The sequence below is a fragment of the Polyergus mexicanus genome, unplaced genomic scaffold (genome assembly GCF_030449975.1).
Source record: "Polyergus mexicanus isolate NDT 795.1 unplaced genomic scaffold, iyPolMexi1.0 SCAF_15, whole genome shotgun sequence".
NCBI classification, from domain to species: domain Eukaryota; kingdom Metazoa; phylum Arthropoda; class Insecta; order Hymenoptera; family Formicidae; genus Polyergus; species Polyergus mexicanus.
The window spans coordinates 4,658,091-4,676,748 of NW_027223335.1; the positions used below are offsets into that span (position 1 = coordinate 4,658,091).

Sequence of the window (18,658 nt, forward strand, 5' to 3'; positions counted from 1 at the left end):
ATTTTGATATGTAATACGACATATGAAATCGATTTCTGAGAAACAGAAGTCTATTCTACTATAATTCTTCTATAGTTGTGTAATCTTTTATTTTTTACAGATTTTTAATCATTAGCAGCATTAATTAATTCTTTTACGTTTATATAAGATCGCTCGATAATAGATATACTGGGTCAAGTATATTTTTTTTTTGCAATATTGATTGGAGCGTAAAAATTAAAAATGAAAGTTAAAAGTCTCTTTTATATTTCGTGGCATGCGACTCTAATTAAAAAGCCGGAAATACAAAAAAATCTACTTATCCTAATACTTGGATGTGTTTTTATATACGACATGCGAAAAATTACGATTTCCGAAACGGGGGGATCTATTCTATTATAATTATTATATTTTTCTAATATAATTTTAACCGTGTTCTTTCAAATCCATGGAGTTTTAATTATTAATAGCGTTAATTAATTTTACATACAAACATAGATTTATAAAATTACCTACATATTAACTAATCAAAATTGTATACACACATACTTAATATTTAAACTGTCAAATATACGATTCAACCATGACAGGCTTTTATTGATAAGAAATAATGCACAGCGCAGTATCGAAACAACTAATCAGAGGAAAAGAAGCAACAATATTTGTATCGATTTAACATCTCTTTTTTAAGAGTGGAATATCTTTATTTCTTACATTCTATAAATCTTCGAAATAATCATCATCGAATTTAATAAAAAATTAGGAGGAAAAAGGCAGAGGAAAGAATATGTGTATATAATATGAAAAGTTGCCACAATTCATTTAAATGTTCTTATATTTTGTTTATTATAATAATAATTCTGTACAAAAGTTACGGTAAATATTTGTATATTAAAATATATATAATATATATAATACATACATGGCCAACATACATATACAATTGATTTAATAAAGCAACATCGAATTACGTCATTTGTTCGTTATTTTCTCGAAAATGAGTTTGTCTTTAAAATTCGAATGTTTTGATGCAGGAAGGCAAAATCAATCTCTTACAAGCGCTCTTATACATATTTTACAAAAGATTATTTTAACGCTTTTAGTCAATGTACTTGCGTGTACTGTAAAATGTTTATAAAAAAATTTGTTTGTGTTAATCGACACGAGACCAACGCTTATTTGTGTATCGAGTAGATTCTCACTTTTACAATTTTAATTTTTATCGGATTTTACATTTTAATCTATAAAATTATATTTTGAAAATAATACCAGATAAGAAGAATTAAAAAAAATGTTTTATTAAATTACAAGATTACTTATGTCGTTCTTATATTTTCTTGTAACATTAAGATAATTTAAATTAAAAATTTGACCAACTTTTTTGAACTGAGAAGAAGAAATACACGTTGTACAGTTGAACATAATATTACTATATATGTTAATTATACAATATAAATAACAAAGTATAATATTAAATATAATATTAGAGAATATTACTTATTTAAAAACAAAATAATTTAAAACTAATTTAAGAATCAACTATAATAATACGGTATTTTTAAATATTATTTTTTAATTATAATGATTTATATTATATGCAAGAGATATAGAAAAGTTATGCTTTGTTGTTAAATGTGATAACGACTTTGTTGCTGTTAACACATTTATTAATAACAACAAAGTTGTCTCACACATTTTCATATAGTCGCTATATAATTCACCAATTTATTAGACAACTCTAGCGATATATTTCAATAATATAATAATCAATCAATGTGCGAATTGTTCTTTTAGACTTCAATATGTTCAGTGTCATTAAATAATTACATATTTTTATACAGACATGTAGGTTACGAAATGACTAGTCTCTCACTCATGAACGAGAAATACATCGCAAGAGTAGTCCTTTTGGTTTTTTGTCTCGCTCTACATCTATAGTCAGAATGTAATACTATAAAAATCTCGATAAAAGATAAAAGAGTCGAATAATTATTATTACTGATTACTTTATTACAACGTTTTCCAGTCACGGGCTAGACAGGAACTTGCTGGAAAATGTTTGCAGGAGCGCATACTAACATATCACATTTTTTTTGTTATACTCAGCAAATAAACGGATATTTAAACGTACCAAAACATCAACGCGAAAATATGTATAAATATGTTATGGTATCATTCCTTTTATATACGTATAATTATAATGTAATATAACATTTCCCGAAAAGGATAAAATTTTTTCGTACTCATACGGAGAATAACGTAATTATCCGTGTATATGAGAAAAAATAGAATGTACCAATCTCCATTTAATAGATTTTCTGAATATTGATCGTTCTAAATCTCTCATGATTCACTTGAATTATTATTCGGCTATGTTTTTATTTATTAATCACGGTTATATTTGTCTATAACTTAGTGCTGATAATAACAGGCTGGACAATAGTCCAGGCTTAAAAATATGTCCATATCGTTTATATTTTTATAAATCTGGCAGTAGAACGGTAGGCATGTACGTTACACAATCCGGCCTATTGTGACATTTTTGAGCTATTCTTAATTTTTCTTTATCCTAAGGAATACGAAATCTCTTTTACGCATCATAAAGATATAAAAACTATCATATATTCTATTTTATCGACAAAATAGAATCTCTAATTTATAAATAATAATATCTAATCTCTTTAAGGTTCAAGGTGTCACGAACTATCACCAGGTATTTAAAATACATTCAGAATGATAAATTGCGAATATTTTATCTTCACTTTTTCGTGCCGTTCTCCATATCTAGAGTAGTCGAACTGACTCCATTAAGCTCGTCTTGGATTTGTTGCAAACTCTTGCCTTTCGTTTCCGGCAATAGAAGTACCGTAAAGAGGATGTTGGCGATACAGAATGCGCCGAACATCCAAAAGAGCGCACAGTTGCCGAATGCCATCTCCATGTCATTGGAGAACTTGGTGATGAGAAAGGCTAGGAACCAGCAGATAGAAACTGTTATGCCGGAGGCCTTTGCCTTGACATTCGAGGCGAACATCTCGCCCATGACGGCCCACGGAAGGGGGCCCCAACCCACGCTATAAGTGCTAATATAAATGACGAGCGAGACTACCGGTAGCCAGGATATCTCCGCCACTACATCATTCGCCTGCTGCACGTCTTTCAGATAGAAATACAAGCCCAGAGCAATCTGGAATGCAAATACAATCACGTGTAATAAAATGGAAAATCTATCAAAATTTGTGCGATTAATAACAAAATTCGACGCTTATAAAATATATTTAATATTTAGAAAAATTCTAATTTATGACGATTTTTTATCAGATAAGAAAATTTTTTAAAAGCTCCTATGGCAATTTTTATACCATTAAAATTTCAGTTCTAAAATTTTTTGTTTAGTAACATTAATAAAAGAAGAATATATCTAATTATATAAAATTTATTAAAACGTGAACAATTATTTTCTAAATAATAAAATTTATTTTTAGGGTACGAAAACTATTTGAAACGGATTAAGGAGGCATACCTGTTTGAAACCTCGAAGAATGAGAACATTTTTTTAGATTTTTTTTGCAGCGTAACGAGTTGATAAAAATTTTTAATTTTTTTACAATATTAATACAATATTATTAACTATTTAAATAAAAATTTTCAGTCCAAAATAAAATTTTTTTTTTCTGGTTATGCGGATATTTGCAGATTTATGTTTATTCATGCACGTTGTGCATGAAAACTCGAGCTACGTTCGACGGATTGACTTCAAATTTTACATGCAAATTTTTCTAATCAGATTTGGCATCTGCCAACGAAGCCTTTTTTTTAATCCAATTCCCTATTTTTTATTATAAAAAAAAGATGGACTTCTTTTCAAAAAAACTCAAATTTTTTTTTCGACACCCCGCCATTTGTTTATTGTTTGAAATTTTGAAAAAACGTTTGGATAGCAGATAACTATTACAATGTTTAATAAGAAAAAACAAAAAGGTATGATTTACGAACGTTTTCATGCACACCATATGCACAGTCACCTAAAATTTGAAGGAGCTCCGCAAATATTTCCACAACCTTAAAAAAATTTCTTTTTAAACTGAAAATTTTTATTTGAGTAGTTAATAATATTGTATTAATATCATAAAAAAATTAAAAATTTTTATCAAGGCGTAGCGTTGCAAAGAAATCTGCAAGAAAATGTACTCATTTTTCGAGATTTCAAACGAGTACGCCCCCTTAAGCCTCTACGATTTAATCATGAATACATCTGTTTTCTGTCGGAAATTCGCGTTGTTTTATGTAATCGCGCGTACGCGATCGTATATGGAAGTTGCCGCGTTACGTGTGTACTAAATTGCATCCGATGTAATACTGATCACCGCATTCCAATGGCATATACATCGGCATGTATAATGGTGTTCGACCTTACTCACGTCTAGCGGGCATTGTGCGTTCCGCATTGCACTTGTTGCATATCCTACGTCGAACATTTCCGAGTGTGCCAGACCTTGCGTCGCGTTTATCTTTGTTTAATTTGCATAAGAGGATCGCATATAAAATCATAAGCAATGATTTTATAAGATCGCGACTCGATCCCTGACGCAGTCAGATAAATAAATCATTCGCCTCGCTCTCGAAGGCGAGACACGTGATAAAAATAAAAATTGTTAAATTGTTAACATTAATTGTTAGCATAATTATAACGCAATTATACATGCCAACCATGAACACACATTGCTGTGGAATGTGCTTAATGATCTGATGCATATATAATCTATTAATGCGGCATGAAAATGTGTGGTAATTTCCATAGGAGTTACATCTTCAAAAATTCCGTCAATAACCTTTAGAATTATTTATGGAAAATATAACTCTCCTACTGTAAAATTTTAATATAAAAACATGGCAAAATTATAATAATTTTAAAAATTGTTAGTAATTTTAATTTTTCTATTTCCAAAATCTTACAATATAAAATTATAAAAATTATATATAGGCTAATATTTCAATAGAATTTAAATATTTAAAATTTTTAAAATTGAAAATTAATACTTGAAAAAATTGCGTATTCTCTGAAAGATGCTTAAATTTTATCCGTTTTTACATTTTAAGTTTCTTTCTCAGACTCTTTTAGTTTTAATGAACAGCAATGTATATTTATTCTAACGGATTGTCTAAGTTCATTTTGTCGCAAAGTAACAAATTTACAGACCGTTGCATAAAACAACAAGTAAATTTTATGGGAAACCGCATTGCGTCTATCCCTTAATGAATACGCTAACTTTGAACACAATTTTCAATGCAAATTTTTGAACGGATCTGTTGTTTATCAAGTAAAGAAAAAGAGTAGCACGAGTGTGTCTTCGTGGCAAAGAGAAGAGATAAATATTTTGTTTAGGATTAAACTTGAAAATACAAGAAATTACTTACCAAACTAACTGTTGTTCCAATGCCAGAGAAAACGAGGAGCATCCTTCTACCCCATCTATCTACGATCAAGGGCGTTATTGCTGATGCTAATACTTGCACGACGCCAATTATAATCGGTGCTTTGTCTTCCGGGACGGAGCTCTTAGCAGCAATGAAAATGCTTTGCATATAAAATAACACGACATTGACACCAGTTAGCTGTTGAAAGGAAACCAAGGCACATGTGTAGATAAGGGCCTTTAAATTAGCTTTCACCGTAAACAGATCCGAAATGCTGACTTGATCTTTGAAAGCCTCATCGATCATCACCTGAAAAATCGAAAGAAAAATCAAGCGTGTTTATTAGACAGTGAAAATTAGAACGAGAAAATTAAAATGTAATAATCTATACAGGATATTCTGAAATTAATATTTGAAAAGTAATATTGCCAATAATATCCGACTGATATTAACGCAAAAGCAAAATTCTATTATCTATTTACATCTTGAGCTTTAATTCTTCAAAATTTTCCACTCGATAATGCTAATTATTTTTGTAATTGCAACTGTTTCAACGCCTGCTATTTTTCATTTAACATCCAATTGAAAGAACAATCCGGCAATTCCGGAAAACACTGTATTGTAGGAAAAAATGTCGATTGCAAAAATCCAATCACAATTATTTCTCACAGTTGTACGACATTATGGTTTAGGATCAAGAAATGGCCTTAGCCGCGACCTCGTTTGCTTAACGTGACCTGACGAGCAATATATTCAGATATGTCTCCAACAATGATCGAACTACGTGCTTATAACCGTGTAAATTGCGGTTACCTTGTCATTTAAATGGAGAAATCTACTTGGCAAAGCCAGAAAACAATCCTTAGTAGAATAATTAAAACCAAATAAAATCGCACAGCATACAAGTTTCCAAATCACAGATTATATATATATATATATATGTATATAATCTGTGACTTGGAATTAAATTTATTTTATATATACAATATATATATAAAATAAATTTAATTTTAATTTTTTTAATCGCGGAAAACAGCTAATGAAAAATCTATTGATAGGTTGGGATTAATTTTTGATTCACAAAGATAATCAGAAAATTTGCAATAAAACAATAAAAACAATAAAAATAATTTCAAAAAAATTGCTACGATTTACACACCTGCATTTCGTCAGCTTCCTTCTGGACAGCTCCTTCGGATTTACTTCGGAGTTTTGCCAGAGCCGTGATCGCTTCGTCTCTGCGGCCCTTGCTGAGAAGATAATACGGAGACTCTGGCATTATTACGAAACAGACGAAGAAGAGTATTGGCAGAATGGCACATACGATCCAAAAAACTGTGTAACTGACGAAGGGTCCGATAGCATAAGAATACAACAATCCAATCGTGATAAAGAGCTGAAGAAATGAGCCCAATGCTCCCCTGATGGAAGTCTGAAAAGATAGAAAAGAATATTTCTTACTATACAATGATCAATTGCAAAAGGATTTATAGAATAGTAACTTTATTCTAAGTCAAGTTTTTGACAATTTAAGAAATTAAGTATTGCGAGTAAAATGATTTGAAAATATAATTTAATACAGATTTATATTTAGAACTCTATTAATCATAATTTTTTAAAAATGAAATAAGAGAAATAATTACGATAATGCCAGGAAATTCTGCATAAATGATTACATCACTAATTATACAAGTATTATGCAAAATAAATTTACCTCAGCAATTTCCCCACAATACATAGGTAGAACCGTGAATGGAATACCCAGAGCGAATCCAAATATTAGTCGTGCGACATAAAGCTGAGCAATGTGACTTGCGGAAGCGACTAACGCCCATCCAATTGAAAATGGCACGACGGCAAATAGCGCTGTTCGTTTGCGACCCCATCTGTAAAAAGATCAATGAAATTGGTCAATTTCCATCCTCCTCAAATACTGAAGTTTAACATATATTTCATATTTTCGCGAAGAAATGGGAACATCTTTATTTTCGACTTGCTGTCTCGAAAAAGGGAGACAAAATTGAATCATGAAACTCGCATGCATGTGTTTGAACTTATATTTATACCTTTACGTATATAAAGATATAAATAAGTTATAAAGGGTGATACCTTTCTCCGAGATATCCTGCTACGAAACTACCAGGGATTGCACCAAGAGTCATTAGAGATGCTATCCACGATTTTTCATCGCTGGTGATCGGCGATCCCAAAGGTCCACCGTCTTTTTCCAAATTAGGGAGGACCGGACTCGTCCATCCCATCATCGCACCAGTCGCCACGATACATAGATTACCTGCAATCGTATCAAATTCCATGCTTTTCTATGCATAAATATATAATATACCGCGATAAAATAATTTTACTAAATATTTAGTTCGTGTCTGTTATTATATCATTAATCTCTCGAACATTTAACGATCCATTATAATCAAACACATTGTTAATCCACAGCTTTCTTATCTAAAGCTTACGTATATGCTGATTGCTTTTTTATCGCTTCAATGGGATTTGATAAAATATCTATTAGTACATCCTTAAATTTAAATTTATATTATAAGCCGTAGAGAGAAGGAGATAAACATGCCAAAAGTGATTTATATGTGCAAACTCGTATATCAGTGGTTCTCTAACATGTTGCTGTATATTTAACATATTTACACGTATAATGCTCACTTTTTAACAGAGATATAATTTAAGATTTTTTCTGTTTTTATATATATATATATATATAAAATACTTAATCTATACTCTTTTATTTAAAGAACTAATTTTATTTTAACAAAAAACTAGCGACGTATGTTTTTTCATCGTAATAATACATCCTTCGTAAAAGTCTTTTTGTAATTGTAAATAAAAAATTAATATTTTACATTATTTAAATGGTTACGCATTGAAACTTTGGTTTGTTAATAAAAACGCTTTTATTTAAAGGAATATTCATCTTTAAAAAATTTCATCGAATGCATTTCTTATCACTCTCAAGAATTTTTCGAAGGTGTTGCGCGCGTCTCGAGATTAACAATTCGATTATGTCAGTGGTCGGGATATGCTTGCCGGCAATGCTTTGCCGATGAAATTCGAATCAAAGCGCGCTTTGAAGGCTTTTCCGACGATAGAGCGATTTTACATAATTGCATTTCAGGCAATACGGTGAAATTCAAGCGCTTACCGCGCTTCCAGTTTTACGTAGTAGTGCCTTACAAAGTAGATATTTAAATCACATCATAGTAGAAGATACTCGACGGCAAACTGTCACGTATAAGCTAGATTTTACAGTCTCTAAAAATTTACATAAAATAATTTCCATAAATTTTTTATGTTTGCATACATTTTTAGTATTAAATTTTTTAGTATACGTATAATACATTAGAAAATATTTTTGAATATAATATTTTGTATTACACGAGAGAACTTAATTAGCTATTCAATAATATTCTATTTGATATTCTACCAAACAATATTTCTATATTTTTATATTTTACATCACAAATGGATAAGAGAAATAATAGCTTTTGCGTACAAATGCAATGAAATATGAGAATAAAATATATATTCATATGTTAGGTTTGTATAAATAGCGTATATAAAAGCAAAAAAAAAAAAAAAATAGCAATGCGGTTATTTTAACGCGATATCCTCGGAATTATTGGATTTACGTAATCTACGATGCACTGTCGTGCGGTTACATTGTCGACGGTATGTTGCGTTATCAAACAGACGAGACGGTCATGTGATATCGAAAAGCAATCTCGGTATTGTCAGAATATTGACGTTGTCATTAATGACACGAATAAGGAATTGCATCTTGCATTCCTAAGGAAAATAATGTCCAACGATCTTTGCCAACCTTGCTCAATAATCTAAGAATATCGAATCACATATGCAGAAAGCAACTCTCTGTGTTTATCGTGCGAATTAGATTAGCGTCGTTTTTACCTGCCTTTAATTTACAATTAGAGATTGTATCTCAAATTTCCATAAATTATACGTAGCATTTAATGGACACGCGATTATTCAAACAGCTCTGAAAAGTATTGCGGTATATCACCAGGCGATCAGAACAATATGCTGAATTGCAATGAAAAAAATTGCAAAAAAAGACAACAATATCATATTATTGTGAGCAAAATTTGTGTTAATGATATAATTTGATTAATTTGTTTTATGTATAATCTTACGCTAAATTATTAATTATCATGATATTTGTTCGCAAATAAAAACTGAAAGAGTGATCGGATTATTTTAAATGATCATTAAATTGATATAATACGTTCTTGAAATAATTTTTGATTGTCAAATAATATTATACAAAACAAGTGCGCGATTAATCTCTTATGCGTTATAGATAAACGATTTTTATACGGAATAAGATAAACGAAATATTTTTTTGTGAAGCCTAATCAGCAACATTGTGTGGGTTTATCTTTGTTTCCTTTCGGTTGTACAATTTAGCATATTGTCGCATTACTGTAATTTCGTCGCAATTAATAAATTATTTTTTGATTGATCTCACGTGTGTGTGTGTGTGCTATATGCTATATGATAGTGATTATCTCTCACATTTATTGCAATGCAATAAATCTGTGTCAAGTATCATTACGAATACAAAAATCCATACAGATACGCGTTCAAGTTCAACGCTTTGCTATATAAACGAATACAGAGCGAGGTAAAGTAAAAAAATAAAAAAGAAAGAGAATTATATTTTATATAATAAGTCATGTGTTAATGGTATCTCATTTTCGATCCTAGAAAATGAGAATTTGATAAGCATTTTTCCGTCCATCTTACATCAGTCGTTTATCATACCATATATCTTACAAACGATTCCATTTTTCTTTTATTGCTTAATTTATATCCTCCCCATACAATTTTCGCTCCATTTAGAGATTTCGTTATACTAAAAATAAGATAATAATCCAATTTTTAAAGAGCAGAGAACAAAATTCAATTAAATATTAATTAATTAAAATTATATGTTCTTAACACTTGCAGCAAATAACAATTTTTGCCATATAAAACATTTAATAAGTTATACAAAATTTTATTTTCTTTCTCTCTATACATATACAATAATCATTTGCGCAATAAATATGATCATATTTCATACATTTATAATCATCATACATTTATAATTGTCATCTATTAAATGACATTCTACATATCGGTATATTTTGTTTCTTGAGATGTTAAGCAATCTTTGATTACGTTATGCATAATTATTTTTTGTGGTCTCAAGCAAAGATTCTTGACCTTTATTACACAATTAAGGAAAATGCTGACTGTTTGGAAACAAGTCACCATAATCACGCGAGACTTCCAAAATAAAAATATTAATGTCAAAGGAGGCGCGTCGTTGAAGATGCTGTGTGATGGGCCTTTGCCCTGAGATAGCATAGCCGAAGATTAGCATTAGCCAAAGTCGGCTAATCAAAACAGCGATGATCTGTCATTGAACTAGATAATCCGTCTTAATATTTAATTTTATTTGTCAACTTATTGAAGTTACGATCGTAATCGCGTACTGTGTTCTTTTGTTGCGACTTGTACGTGACAATCCGCCCCATTGTTAACACGCATTACATATGCTATGATTACGCGACAAAATATATGAAACAAAATGGCCCGTGCAAATGATAAACAAGATAAGAAATGAAGCGCGATCGAATCTTTTCGTGAAATACTGCATGGCTTGTTGCGAATTTAGAATGAAAGTCAAGAATCTCGACTAATTATAAGTGTCAAAAATGACATCCTGAGTTACAGAAGGACTCTAATTTTCGTGTTCGTGAAAAAATATATTTTCTCAAATAGATTAAGATATTCAATTTACATAGCTAAAATTTAATTAATTTTTTTACACATTTTTCAAAATTTTTATTTATAATTTAAAAATTATTAGTAATTTTACATAATTTTACTTTAATAAAATTAAAATGGTATATTATATTATATTATAATAATTTCTTTGGATTTTTTTTTTTTTTTAATACACAAGATATCTATAAAGAAGAGAAAAACACTAATAAAATAAATCATATAATTTTAATAGCGATAGAGAATAATATCGGAAATTCAATCACACCGGCGAGAAAAATACAGTCATAAAAATCTCTTTTATCGTTGTGATAAGGTAATCTAGCTTCTAGTCGACGGAAAGTATAGCAACTTCCATTTTTCAATGCAAAAAGAGCGATTTTTCACTTTTTGAACAATATCACGATAATAAATCACATAATGGGTAATGACAATAATACACATGCACGAAGAAATTCGATTATGTTCCATAAATTTGCGATTAACACTCGATATTAATAGAAGAGAGCACATTATCTTTCATATTTTTATATATATGATTGTAAATATTGTTATCGTCATTTTATTGCGCAAAATCGTTTGCATTGATGTATCAAATCATTAATTGACGAACATTGACGTCTATGGAACGTGCGTAAAATCATGAGAGATTGAAAATGAGAAGAACGATAAAATAACAAGCTATCACTAATTAACACGCGGGAGGCGTTATTGTGGATAACGTAATATTCAGAGAAATATTCTGGTATTGTAAATAAAACTACCGCATTATCAATGATAAAATGTAGTTGTGACGGTATTAACTATTGCATAGCTGTAGATATTGTTGATTGTATTATTTTATATAACATCTTGTCATCAAAGATTGATAAAGATAATCCAATAAATATCTTACTCCGAAAAATAAGGCATTAGAATAAATTGTGATATAAAATTATTTTAATTATGTAGAAATATGCGAATCGATTCTAACACACAATATTCTTATGGAAATATAAAAACTGTTTCGTAAAGGTATTTTCGTGTATACCGTGAGAGCTTACTGATCCTTAATCAATGTTTAAATGAGAATTTACTTAATCAAATTCACTTATCAATATGGATTAAAATATTTTAACAAATTACATCTGATATCTGTAGATTGATTACGAAGACCAGATAAAATTTTATTTTTCGGTTAATTCTAATTAATTTTCGAGATTGTGTTTTATCAAAAAAATTATATCTTTTTTGATAAACAAAATTGGAATATTCAATTTTCAAAAATAACGAAAAGAAATCTAATAATCTAATATTTTCTCCCATATTGCAAGGCATTATGTATTTTATATGGCTTGTCTATTCTATTCTATGTGATCAATCTTTCGCTAGATAAACTTGATCAATCTTTTACTAGATAAACTTCTCTATATTTAATGGAACTAAAATTTTTGCTTGGAATCAATTAATTTGGAATTTCAGGCATAAAAGACCGGACAAACCGGTCATCAATGCAAAAATTCCTACGATATAAAAATGTCTTGCAAAAAAATGAATATATTGTACCGATCAAATACTCATTTATTATATATGTTGACAAATTATAATAAAATATCACGGCGTATAATATATACATATTCTAATAAATATATTATAGCACGAAGTGATCACTAAATATGCAGACTTTCGTCACGGAAACTTTGATGTCACGAGGACAAATCTATTCTACGAATATTAGTTTATGTTTTATCTTTCTGTGGTTTGTCGTCTTAATTCTTATTTATAACATACAGAGAAATCTCATCTATTAATTCTTATATAAATGAATAATTCCATAATAAGAACGTTTATATTTCCTGCAATTGAGCATCTTTGCTCCCGCTACTCGTGTATTTTGAACTCTCGCGCAAGTTGACGTTTGCAAACTTTAATCAGAGCTAATCTGAATTTTTATTTCCAAGCGTGTCGTTGATAAATCGTTCTGTTTGTAGTGTCCGGTCTTGGTGAAAAATAACATCGTTAAAGAATCGAATATTGATTTTCGTTGGAAATCAGGTTTCTTTTAAATACAACCAGACGATCTCTACCAATCGAAGGACTCGCGATCTAATTCTCCTTACGAATTAGGTTGATTTATTCCCGGAGGGAAAAGCGTTCGTCTCTAATTCAAACTCTCACTTCGAAGTCTCGTACACTCGGCCGCTGTGCTTGTACCAGTAATGAGGAAATAATTTAAACCGATTGCAATCTTTGTCGGTTAAGATCGAATTCGGTCGAGCACCGGATGCGAATCGTTTAATATTCCCGTCATCCGAATACGCGAAGGACTCTACAATGGACATGAATCGTGGCACGTAGCTTGTCGTTGTCCTCCGCTCTCTTCCCGGTGCGATGTTCTCGAGTGCATTGTCTATGTTAATATCTTAAGTACCCGCTAATCTCGCTTTGATCAATCGGGAATCACCGAGCCGAATAATCACTCGGGTTTTCCTTTTCTCATTGCATGACGGCTTCGCGCAAATTTAATAGTGAATTGCACAGAGAGTTTCTTTTCCTGCTAAATTAAATCTTTAATTCTATTCATCATTTAAGCGGTAAAGGAAAGGTATATTTTAAAGAGATGTCGTAATGTGTGTGTGGGAAAACATCTACATTATATAAGATTTTTATATAATGTGTGTGTATTAATATAATATGTGTGAATGATGAATTCGTGTCTTGGAAAAAAAAAAAAAAAAATTATTTAAACAAGATAAGTGATAAAAAATGTATAAACAACTTTTGCCAAATAAGAAGAATTATCACTTAAACTTTAAACAGATTTATCTTTTCGATACATTTAACGAAGAACGCATGATTATATGCGTCATTCTATCATTGTCTTCTCATTGAGTATCGTGCTTACTGGTAAACTTAAGGTGAAAAATAAATAATTGGCGGAGAAGAATGTATACGGTGAAAATACCAGAAGCTTTTGTGTTATGACAATATTTGCATTTGAATGCATCATATGAACTGTTCATGTGCGTTTAAATGCATCAGTGAATTCACCTGGCTCAATATTTTCATTGTTGTTTTGACACAGTATTCTTTCATAAAGACTCTCTTCATAATATATTAAATTTTCTTATACCGCATGCTTAATATACATATATAGACAAATATAATTAATTGAACATTTTTTTTTGCTGTCGGATGTTTATTATGTATGTTAATAAATTATTTACGGGAATCTCTATAAATATGTAATCAGAAAATACACTTTCAAATAATCTGAAATGTATTTCGTATAGTATATCACATACACACATTTACACAAGCTAGAAAATAATTTCGATTCTCACGGATTTCAATAACGGCCTTGGAAAAATCGCGTTGCACGCATGTGCAAGATGCAGTCGCAGCGTACCGTACACGTGGTGAGAGCGGGTAAATACATATTGTACACCTTCATCTTCTTCAATTAACGTCATTTGGAGGAATCAAAGGAATAAGTGTACTGTTAAAAAGCAAATCGTACGATTTATTCTCCCATTATCCAATCTATTCGTGCTATCCAATCTAACCCGCGCTACATAGAAAAATACATTATTTGATTCTTCTGGAAGAAATGTAAAATAATCTTGCGTAAGAAGACTAAAGACCAAATTTTTAATACTCTCTATACCGCATAAATGTATAATATATACTTCAATAATTTGTAATCAATCTTTTTATAAGGTTTCTTCTCGAGATTCGAAAATGATTAGACAGAATGATTGGACAGATCATGAATAAGAAGCCCGTGTGAAGAACACTCCCCAAAGTATCGTGTTAATCAATTGGGTTGCATATAACGCGGGGGTGATTATCTGTTCTAATCATTGTATTAATATATCATCATTGATAAGCAGAAGTTGCTCTGTTTTTAATTAAAAACAATACATCCCAATAAATTAATACAAAAAGATTCCACGAACAAAATACAATATATCTGCGATCTAATTTTATGTGAAATTTTGCAAAGTAAATCTCTCGAGCCATTACCTGCAGATATGAATCGAATGAAGCATTGCATAATTGTTACAATTTTTATGATGAATGGAAGGCGCATGATGTGCTTTTACATGGAGGAGCGTAAAACAGATACACGCGTTAATAAATTAATTCGTCAGATTTCATTCGCAAGATAATTAAGAATATTTTTTTTATAACCATTATATGATATATTTTTTGAGAAAATTTTCATAAAAGAAGTGAGCAAGGAAAATAATGTTCACCCAATTAATTAATTTGATTTTGTTCTCAAGAAGCTTTAACACTGAAAGTCGGACTTACCCGCCGCAGCGGCCAGGAACTGGATAAGCTTGGAACCTTTTTCCGTCATATCTTCCAGATAATTGTCAACGGCGCGAAACGACGTCCTACACGGCTCCCTGTCACGTTTTGTATTTGTTAGCTCCACGGATTCTTTGCCAGGAGTGGCAATATCAAACGCTGCCGATGAGGAACTCACTGGTACAGGGCTGTAAGCATAGTCTTTATACGAGCGCCCCTCTATCTCTTCATTGTCACGAGTGGGAGTCATTTTCTCGATCTCTCGCTCTCTCTTTCTCTCTTTCGTTTGCTCGCTCGCTTGGTTTCCTCTAATCGTTTCCACGTTTCTCTCCCACTCTATTCTTTTGTCGCTCCTCGTCAGACACAAAGATCTCGATCGCGGTTTGTTGCGGCAATACGGGATGCAACGACCGACACGACGATTTCGAGTCCTAGACCCTGAAACAAAGCGATGTCAAGGTCGCGTGGCTACAAAACAATCCCGCAAATTTCTCATCGAGAAAGGGATGTTTTTCGGTTGATTGGAGTTTCAAGTTATAAGAGAGTAAAAAGAACGAAAAAAATACAGAGATTTTTAGAATTTTATTTTAGATTGTATTTTAGGTTGTTAATGTTAAATTTAATTTAAATAGAAATTTAATAATTATGAAAGGTAATGTTTATAAAAGGAGAAAAGCACATTGTATCTTAAAAAAGCAGAAGGTACCTTAAATAATCACTTAATTAGAACCGCATTTATTTACTCTTGATTTTTTTCTGTTTTTAAGAAGGAAAATTAGATTTTATCAGAAATGAGATTTGCGGTAATATGTATACATGATGATGAGGAAAAGGCAAAATTAAGCCAATAATTATTCATTTTTCAAAAAAGCATAATTCTACGATAAAAACAAATTAAATTGTAATTAAGTATAATAAAGTTTGATTTGAATTTACGTTCCGTAGAACTTTTACACAAGAAACCTCAGATATTATACCATAAATATATATCTATTCTTGCCCACCATCTATAAACATTTTTCACAACTTGTGTATATATATATATGTTAATATTTTCCAAGTAAATATATATATAAGTTACATTATCTAAAGAAATAAGTAGTCTTGAGATATTTTTACTTAAAAAATCTTTTTACATAGGATCTTCAAATTTTAAGATATGATCACAAAAACTATTTCATAAAATTTGATGTCTGTTTTAGCGCGAATAAATGGCGTTGCTACAAATCTGTCCTATGGGATATTACCCCAAATGAAGATTATTTCTCTTTCTTTTGTCTGTGCTCTCCCTAACACAAATTAAAAAAAAAATCGATAACCCGCTGTACCGAACACGTCGTAATAACGCTAATGCAAGCGAACGAGCGATCGATTAAACCGCGCGAAAAGCGACATCAATCGCGATGAGATGCCGGATGGAATATTTTGTCCACGCTTCGTGCCGTTTCATTTTCATTAACGTATCCAAATGTAGATATTAATCTCGTAATGCGAATATTATTTGTCTAAATGTCTCATTAAGAGCGCCGTTAATTCGTCTTCTTTTTTCTTCTATCGTGAAACAAAGCGTTATAACATTTCTATTCTGCTGATTGAAATACATAGTGGAATAATTTGAAGAAGAAATTTTCTGCCCAACTCCACTCACTTACGCGTGAGGAAATCAATAAAATCCAGGACAAAATTTACTCGTATCCTGCAATGTCAACTCGCAACCGATACTGCGTTACGCACATGCGTGTCGGCACTGAATCTCGATTCCGAATCAACAACAACTTCGGCGACGCGTATGAACGAACGAAATTGTTTTAAACAGAGAGATATGAAAATAATAAAAATTCAATTTTTACGAAATAAAACGTAAATTTGTAAATGATATATAGATCGCGAAATTACTTTTTAATATTTAAATGCGATTACACCTCGCGCAATTATTTATATAAAATCACGAAAAGATTGAAGACAACAAATGTTATTTCGTTGAAAATTGTAAACAAGGCTAAACAGAGTTCGCGAAATAGATAATTTACGATGTACATGTTGTTTTTTCGCCAAAATGAAATAAATACAATCCTTACTGCAAATACAGTAAATAAAATATCTCTACAACGACTAATTAAATAAAAAATATTTATAAGCAAGAGCTTGTATATATATATATATATATATATATATATATATATATATATAGCTATATATAAATATGATATATATAAACTCAAATTTTCATTTTTATTAATATTTTCTATGAATTTTATTAGATTCATCTTTATTCCAATAAAAAGATTCATTAAAAGACAATTCTACATGGCTTAAATGGACTGTAATAAAAAAGTATATTTGGGTTTTGTTAAAACAAGTGTATTTTTTACGCATTTATCATCGGAAAATGATCTTGTTTGGAATAAAGAGAGCTCAGTCTTTTGGATCACAAAGTATTAATTATAATTAAATAAAGTTATATCTAAATTGATCAATTAAATTGCTACGTGTTAACGTGCACACTTGTTCTAACAAATAAATTTTCCAAAGAATTCATTTAATTAATTTAATATTTGGCGCAACTTATATTATCGCATTATCACTTTCACGATCGAAATTAATTAGAACATTTTCACAAACGGAGAATAAAATACATTGTTTCACGCTCATCGAATGTTTATTATCGCATCGACAAAAAATTCCATTTTCCACATTCTCAGCTTGTCTCTGACATAAGACTTTCAAGGGATCGATAATCGCTCCATCCATTACATTTTTTTGTAAACGAAAAAAAAAAATCGCGTATCGCTCGTATTCATCGCGTATCGATGATCTAATTACTAATCTATCGTTTATCGATAGTAACCCGATAATCTCGCTCGATTTAAGAGATCGCGGAGATTTTGCGACGGATAATCCAGAAAAGAAAGGAACAATAAATTACTTACCGCTGTCTCACAGGCACTTGATTAAAATGATCTTTTCGCCAAGTAAGAGCTGTATTAAAAGCCTTCGATTAATACCTTATGTAATAAATGAGCGATAGATTATCGGAATGTATCGTGTGTGTCACCGTTATGTCAATCGCTCGTATCGTATCTTTGCCACAGTAGTCCTTGATAACGATAAACAGGTTAATCTTTATAGCGTTGCTTCAACATCGATT

General features: G+C 30.7%; 2 protein-coding genes across 2 annotated transcripts in view; one reads left to right on the plus strand and one right to left on the minus strand.

Annotated features, from left to right (window-relative positions):
• Positions 1 to 817: 817 nt before the first annotated feature.
• LOC138939878 (facilitated trehalose transporter Tret1-2 homolog) lies at positions 818 to 15,922 on the minus strand. The gene is made up of 6 exons (XM_070308155.1): positions 15,511 to 15,922; positions 7,507 to 7,690; positions 7,112 to 7,283; positions 6,557 to 6,829; positions 5,398 to 5,706; positions 818 to 3,166 (listed from the first exon to the last, which is right to left on the minus strand). Exons 1-6 carry the CDS (start codon positions 15,758 to 15,760, stop codon positions 2,738 to 2,740), a joined length of 1,617 nt encoding a protein of 538 aa, XP_070164256.1. The 5' UTR covers positions 15,761 to 15,922; the 3' UTR covers positions 818 to 2,737.
• The window catches only part of LOC138939875 (serine/threonine-protein kinase 32A), a 52,951-nt gene continuing 49,850 nt past the window's right edge, over positions 15,558 to 18,658 (plus strand). The window contains exon 1 of the mRNA XM_070308149.1: positions 15,558 to 15,700. The gene's annotated coding sequence lies outside the window, so the exon portion shown is untranslated. The remainder of the gene's footprint in view (positions 15,701 to 18,658) is intronic.

Coding starts and splice junctions, on each gene's coding strand:
- LOC138939878 (XM_070308155.1), bottom strand. CDS start 15,760: ATGACTCCCACTCGTGACAATGAAGAGATAGAGGGGCGCTCGTATAAA. Junction 7,284..7,506: donor GCAGGATATCTCGGAGAAAG/GTATCACCCTTT, acceptor ATCTTTTTACAG/ATGGGGTCGCAAACGAACAG. Junction 5,707..6,556: donor AGGAAGCTGACGAAATGCAG/GTGTGTAAATCG, acceptor TCGATTTTTCAG/GTGATGATCGATGAGGCTTT.